At 40.0% G+C, this 7,817-nt stretch overlaps 1 protein-coding gene across 1 annotated transcript; it reads right to left on the reverse strand.

Moving 5' to 3' along the window:
• Nucleotides 1–451: 451 nt before the first annotated feature.
• LOC149261118 (uncharacterized) lies at nt 452–6,271 on the reverse strand. The gene is made up of 3 exons (XM_089367773.1): nt 5,114–6,271; nt 4,835–4,969; nt 452–4,681 (listed from the first exon to the last, which is right to left on the reverse strand). The coding sequence occupies exons 1-3, from the start codon at nt 6,269–6,271 to the stop codon at nt 452–454; spliced, it is 5,523 nt and encodes a 1,840-aa protein (XP_089223899.1).
• Nucleotides 6,272–7,817: the final 1,546 nt, after the last annotated feature.

Consider the following 7,817-nt stretch of genomic DNA (forward strand, 5'->3'; position numbering starts at 1 on the left):
CATTCGGGTTTCCATGTCGGCTCTAATTCTGTCACGAGGAATATACCACAGCGATATAGAAGCTCTCTTGTATCGCAACCTCTGCGTTGTTCTGATCTCGTCTCGCTGGGTATCAAACAGGCTGAATTGTTGTCTTACCTTTACACTCTGAATACTTATTCTCTTTCCGATTTCGGGGTGAGTTTCTATATTGGTGCTGTACCATCGCCATTTATTGTCCCTGCTGTTACCTTTCCTATCCATCCTACTTAGATTTCTTTTCCTGATTCGAGGCTCTGACAAGCCGTTCGACCACCCTCTCCGATCGCACTGTTTAATTATGGTGCGGTAGTGCTGATCCGGTAATACCGTTCGCACGGGCCGCCGGGATGATGTCCACTGCGTTTTCATCATACCACTCCTCTGACTGTACCTACCTGCATTTATTATCTGGGACCTCCCAACCCAGTCATCAATCCAATTGATTACCCCCAGAATTCTCGTTCGTGGCTTGATCATGGTCATCTTTAATTATGTTTGCCAGGTCCGCCCAATCCCTCTTGTATTGCACCGCTGTCCATTGGCTGTCCACCAAGCTACCCTGACCATTGCAACCCCAGTTCGCCAGGTAATCGGCCGCACGATTCCCGTCTCTTCTGACGTGGTAGAGAATTTTGTAATCCAGTCGTTTTAGCAGTTCCGCTATCTCCTGGACAATTCCGGCGGTTCTCCAACTGCTGGTAATTTGTTCCCAGTCTCTACCGTTATTTAGTTTTTTCATGATCTCAATCGCCATCTGCGAATCGCCTACAATTTCCACATTTGTATAGCCATTTCTGATTGCGATCCTTAACCCCTGATGAATCGCCCAGAGTTCAGCCTCGTTATTCGTCATCTCCCCACCCCATTCAGCATAAATCCATCTAACCTTCTTCTTGTCATCACGGAAAATTCCTCTGAATCCGGCATTACCCGGATTCCCCTTTGAAGCACCATCGAAGTTCAATTTGATAAAATTTTCCCTGGGATAACTGAATTTGTCTGAACTCTGAGTTCGCTCTCCATGCCTTTTTTCCTGCTTCTGATAAACCATTTCATAATTTAAACTTAAATTGTTTAGGATTACTCCCTCTATTGGATCAGTCTTCCAATCTTCCGCCTCCCATTTCTCCGATAGGATTGTTTCTCTCATGAGATTAATCGCTCTTCTCCATACAATTTCCGGCTTCTTCACTTTGTCCTGGAAAATCCGCCGGTTCCTTTCCTTCCATATCATCCATAACACAAATCCCGCAATAAGGTCCCAAGCTCTGCGCACCACTTTACACTGGTATTTCTCCTTATGCCATTGAAAGATTATTGCCTTGATATCCCCGGGGACTAGCTCGGTTTTACAGAATATCTTTCTAGTGTCCAGCCATAATTTTCTGGTAAACATGCAATTAATAAGGAGGTGATCTCGCGTTTCCTCATCCTTTTTACAAAGACAACATCTAGAAGGACCGCTAAAACCTTTTTTTTGAATTCTGTCCCATGTTAGGATCTTATTTTTGGCTGCAAGCCATGTGAACAGGGATATTTTCGGCCACCAGTTGCTTTTCCAGATTATCATCCATTCTTGATTCTCCTCATTTATGACCTGGGAGTCAGTTAAGTAGTATGCCTCTTTGACTGTGAAGGATCCTTTCACAGAGTTTCCCCATCTCAGAATGTCTTTTCCTATTCTTGCTTTTATCTTCCTGGAGTTCACCTCTTTCATGAAAGCTTCCTGTTGCTCTCTATTTAGCTCATTGTCCCATTCTTTTGGATCTATCCATTTCCTCCAGATTCCATCTAATTCATCTGCCTTCCAATAGTCTTTAACACATTTTCGATTTCTCCCTATTTTGTCCTGTAATTGATGGACATTCTGAATTCTGTTCATCCTTTCCTTTTGCTGCCATCTCTCCTCCCAGAAGTTGGCTTCTTCACCTCCTCGTATTTCCCAGAACGCATGTCTTTCAACTATATCTCTATTCTGCCAAGCTAAATCCCAAATTGTTGACCCCTTCGGAGTTTCTTTCAATCTCAGAATGTCCTCAGTTGTATTCGGCATGTTGTATTTGTGTGTCCATATAGCTTTCCATAAGTCGTTGCCCCCTCTTAACCATCGCCACCAGAGCTTTGCACCTAACACTCTGTTCAGCTTTTCTGGGTCCCGCAGACCTAGACCTCCTTTTTCCTTTCTTTCTGTTAAGTGATTCCAGGAAACTAAGGCCCATTTTTTACGTTGTGTTGTCCCTCCCCAAATAAATTTTCTCATGATCTCCCTAATCTTTGCACAAACTCCTGATGGGGCTGCCATTATTGACAGTGGATAGATGGGAATGGCTTGTAAAACCGATTTTGCCAGCACTACCCTTCCTGCTATGTTCAGAGTTCTGAAGGCCCAATTCATCATTTTATTCTTTAATTTATCCAACACTCCTTGCCAATTTTTCAACTTTTTGGAAGTGAAGTCTAGTAAATTCCCCAGATATTTCGTAGGTAGCTCTCCTTGTTTGAAGCCCAGCAATCTTATGAGATGGATTCTGATTTGTTCTATAGTATTAAATATAAACACACAGGACTTATCTTTGTTAATCTCCAGACCCGAGGCTTCTGCAAATAAGTCTAAAATCCTCTTCAACTGCCTTATTTCTTTAACCGTTGGCTCCCCAAATAACATGATATCGTCAACAAATTGTTGATGAGTTATTGGCAGATTATTACCCCAAAGTCTCAATCCCTTAATGTTATTCGCTGCTCTTTCTTTCTTAATGTATCTACCCAGGCCCTCTGCAGCCAGTATGAAAAGAAATGGGGATATCGGGTCACCCTGTCTAATGCCTCTAGAAGCATTGAAGGCTTTTGATGGGGAGCCATTTACAAGGATCGAAAAATTCGGAGTTGAGATTAGACTGTGAATCCAGTTAATCCATCTCTTACAAAAACCAAAACTTTCAAGGACTTCTTCTAAGTATTTCCAGCTCAATCTATCATAGGCCTTCGACAGATCTAATTTAATCATCATACCCTTCTGTTTTTTCATTTTTAGAGAATGGATAACCTCCTGGGTCACTACCAGCCCATCAAGGATTTGTCTTCCTTCAACGAAACCAGTTTGTTCCGTGGAAATTAACTTGTCCAGCATGGGCTTCAATCTTTTGGCTATTAAAGTTGTTATTATCTTGTAAATTACATTGCATAATGCAATGGGTCTGAAACCCTTAGCATCTTCCAAATTTTCATTCTTAGGAATCAAAGCATAAAAGGTAGAGTTAATTGCAGGCCATACCTTTTGGTTCATCCGAGATTCTTCTATCAGATCCAGAATTTCTTCTCTCAGGAAATGCCATCCCGCTTGGTAGAATTCAATCGTAAAACCATCAGGACCTGGAGCTGTACCCTTTTTCATGGATTTTACAATTTCATCTAACTCCTCCATATTGACTGCTCGCATCAATGCGTTATTTTGGTCCTCTGTAACTAGTCGAGGAATGGCTGAGCATATTTCTTTTATTGCTTCTGTTCTATCCACTAAGGGTTCCGCTACAATGTCTTTGTGGTATTCCACCAGCACTTGCTCTATTCCTTCCTGATCCACTATTCTTTCACCATTTTGGTCTCTGATGGACAATATCCTATTTCTTTGCCTGTGCTGAACCATAGCCTGATGGAAAAATTTTGTGTTTCGTTCACCTTCCCTTAGCCATTTTATTCTTGATTTCTGCCTCCAGAGGATTTCTTCTTGTTTCCTCCTTTCCTCCAATTTCCCAAGAATTATCCCTTCTTCCTGAATGCTCTCCACTGTCCTTCCTTCTACTATAATTTTTTGTTGAAGAGCCTCCATCTCTCCTTCAAGTTTTTGTTTTTCCTCCATAATATTACCAAATTCTTCCTTGTTCCATTTTCTGATTTTTCCTTTTAGCTCTTTAAGTTTCAATTGGAAGGTATGCATTTTTCCTTTACCCTTCACTGTACTTTGCGTCCACCATTCTTCCATTTTCTTTATAAATTCCGGATCCCTTAACCAAAAGGTTTCAAATCTAAAAGGTCTTCTTCCAAGATTCCGTTTAATGTCCACCTCCAATCTGATAGGCCAATGGTCCGACCCAAGAGAAGGCATGATCTTTTCTTCAACAAAAACATCCTTATTCATAATGCTTTCTGAAACCAGGAAGCGGTCAAGTCTCGATGCTATCTGATTTTTACCCCCTCTCCTGTTATTCCAGGTGTAGATTCCATTGATAGTGTGTATATCTACAAGTCTTAACTCATCTATTACATCATTGAAACTGTCCATGTATTGATCTGATTTTCTTATCCCTCCCTTTTTCTCCCCTAGGGATCGGATTAGGTTAAAATCGCCTCCTATAACCCAAGCAGACTCTGGATACATTCTGCGAATGGCTTTCATATTTTTCAAAAAGCTTTCTTTTTCTCCTGGGGTATGTGGGCCGTAAACCCCTGAAATGACTACCTTTTCATTTGTACCTACTATTCTACCCATACCTGTAAGGATTCTGGCCATACTAGTCCAGCCTTCTAGGATTATGTCGTTTGGGTTCCACAAAATTGCAATTCCTCCCGCAGATCCAATAGCATCTTGTCCCATAACTTCGTATTGAAGCTTATTCTTGTTGATTATTACTTCCAGCTGCTGCACTGTAATTTTCGTTTCCTGAAGAATCATAATACTCGGTTTGTCCTTTTTCAATTTCTCTTTCATGTACCTCTGTTTCCCTTTACTGTTCAAACCCCTAATATTCCAACTGATAATAATCATTTAAAACTTTTGATAGGAGGGGAAGAATACCTCTGACAGAGGTATCACTTTACCTGAATTTATCAACGTTTCTCCCACAGTCTGAATAGTTTCACTCAACGTTTTTCGTCCTCTTTTCCTGCTGTTTTTGCCAGAGCCGTCCATTACCATTTGACCATTCTCCTGTTCGCTTGCTATGGTTATCTGTTTGTCCATGTTCTCCCCTTTTTTTTCTTTGTATTTTTGAAATGCTTCTTTGTATAGTTGTTTTTGTTTCTCTGGTATGAATCTGCTATCCAGGTTTTTCCATTCCTGAATTAACTGTTTCATGATTTTTTCCTCCTCCACCTCATTTTCCGTCTGGTCTTCCACCTCCATCTGGGTTTGGTTTGTTACTGTTCCTGACTCTCCTACAGGTCGTTCTTCAGCTGCTTTCCCTATATCTGCTTCTTTTCCTTTTATATCTTTAACTATTTCCATTGGCGTATTTCCAGGATCTTCGTCATCCTCCAGGTTCACTTCATAATCCTCGTTTTCATTCTGGAGAATTTGAAATTTGTTTTGACTCGCTGTATTAAGGGGTTCTTCCTGTGTCTGAGTTTTGGAGCCATCTTTGCCTTGTTTCTTCCTCCTTGTAACCTGTTGAAAGTCCCTATCTACCTCTTCCATTTTTCCTGATTCTCTTTGATATTCTTCTTGATTTCTTTTTAACCCTTCCTCTTTATTCAACGGACATTGTCTATATAAATGGCCGTATTCATGGCATTTTCGGCACCTAAATGGAATATGTTCATAGTCTATTGGCTGTTGCCAGATTTCATCATGATATTCCAGCTCAATATATTCTGGAAGGGGTTCTGCTATATTCATGTATACACAGAGCCTTGCATATGATGTATACTTGCCTCGCTTCATTGCTTCTGCTATTTTGACAAAGCCCCCGATTGTTTTTCCAATCCCCTCAAGTATTTCAGGGTCCCAAAATTCCACTGGTAAACCAAACAATCTAATCCAGATAGGAGCGGCTAGCATTTTTTCTTTTTCAGGGTTATATCTTTCTTCCCAGTATTTCATAAACAGACCCGCATTGTTCATAAAATACGGTCCTTCCTCAAAAACCCTGTCTTTGTCCTCCAGATTCGCAAAGATGGCTGTAAAAAACCCTTTTGCTCCCAGTTTCAGATCTATATGTCCTTTTGGTCTCCACCTTTGATAGATCCACCTATGCAGTTCTTTCTCAGATGGCCAATACCCTACAAACTTGCAAATCAGCGCATGGTCCTTCATGTAGCAGTTATATTCCTCAAGTTTGTTGCAGGGAATGACATATCTAGGTTGTTTTTGTGCCCTTGGAAGGCATTTCCCACCCATCCTCTTTTGCCATAGGTTACCCATCACTGGTGCATAGTTTTCCTTCAGATTTCGCTGCATCCCACTTGCACTGGTTTCACCTGCTACAACATTTTTGTAGGAGGGGATCTCTCCCCTCCCCTGCCGATTTTCCATTTCCTACTCAGCTCTGATACTTTTAATGCTTAACCTCGTTTCTTAGCATGAAAACTTATCACTTAACTCGTTTATGCTACGAGCTTACCTAGCTCAATCTGCCTGTCGTGCCTCCCTTCGATTTCTGCTCCACGTTTTTCGTCTGCAGCTCCGTAGCGCTGCGCCGTCGGCTTACCCTAGCCTGCAAACCCTAACGCCACCGCATCTCCCGTCCACATCCGTATAAAATTCCGATGTTCAATATCAGGCATTTGGTACGTTAACTAGCTCACTAATTCTTGAATTTCTATTTTTGGCATAGTATTTTTATTCTATTTTTTAGCACATGTTAAAACGGGTATTTTTAAGTGATTAAAATTGGATTGGATTCATTGAAAATCCTAATTAATAACAAAATTTACCCCATCTCATTTTCATTCAAATTGCTTTGTCATTCAGTGAGATAAATTGGAGGACATAATAGCTAGCAGATTGGTTATTTTAGTCTTTGCAAGTATAAAAATCATATTCGTTTTGTGGTGTGAAGGTACTACTATTGATTTGTAGGGTTATATGTTTCATCATACATTCATCCTACCATCATCAACCTCTTTCTCGTCATTACATAATGCCCTCAAAACTATGCCACTGATAGTACATTTCTGTGTCATTGAAGGACACTCTGTGCATTTTGTTTTGTGAAATATTGGCCTATGAGAGGTAATAATATTGGAAAAATCCTCATACAACCTTCATATACCTTCATCTAACCTTCCCCTCCTTTATATCACCTTTTCCACCCTCAAAATTATCACAGATCCAATCTTGTATCAAAAAGGGGCAATCCCGTAGCATCTTGTAGCAATCCTGTAGCACTCTGTAAAAGCCCTCCAAATTTGACTAGAATTGTCCTTTAAGCTTGATTTTTTCCTCCTAGCCTTCAGAATTAACTCTTTGGCTCCAAAATCATGATTGAGTAATCCCAAAGACCTCTTAAGTGTTGCCTCTTCTCCATTGCAATTCACCTTTGCAATTATGGTTAGTGGACATATTCATGACTTGAGGAGCATAATGATGATTTTCATGATTACTTTCTGAAGCTCCTTATGAACTTTGTTAACAAAATCTGTCTTGAATTCAGTGAATAAATAATGATTCCATGATCAAGTTTTGTTTCATGCATAAGCTAGGGTTTCCATTTCCAACATTGTTATTTCTATTACATAGACTAGGTTTCATTTTGATGTACCATTTACACTCTACAAATAGGTTAATGTTTACATTTATTCAAGTAGGATTAGAATTTACATTTATTCAAAGTAGAATAGCCTTTCTTTCATAAAAAATTAACTAGGATTTCCTCTATGCAAAGGTAATTAGGTTTATTTTCTGCAAAAGTAAGCAGGTTTTCTTTTTTTCAATTAGGATTAGGCATGCCTTTTCTTTCTACAAACATAGAGTACTTTAGTCCCTTGAAACAACTGAGGTAGAAGTACACCATCTACTGCACATACAATGTTTCAGCCTATTAAGTTTGTATGACATTGAACCAGAGCAATGAAAGAAG

This window comes from Pinus tabuliformis, chromosome 6 (assembly GCF_031772625.1).
Source record: "Pinus tabuliformis cultivar Carrire ecotype Pingquan chromosome 6, CPIR1, whole genome shotgun sequence".
NCBI lineage: Eukaryota > Viridiplantae > Streptophyta > Pinopsida > Pinales > Pinaceae > Pinus > Pinus tabuliformis.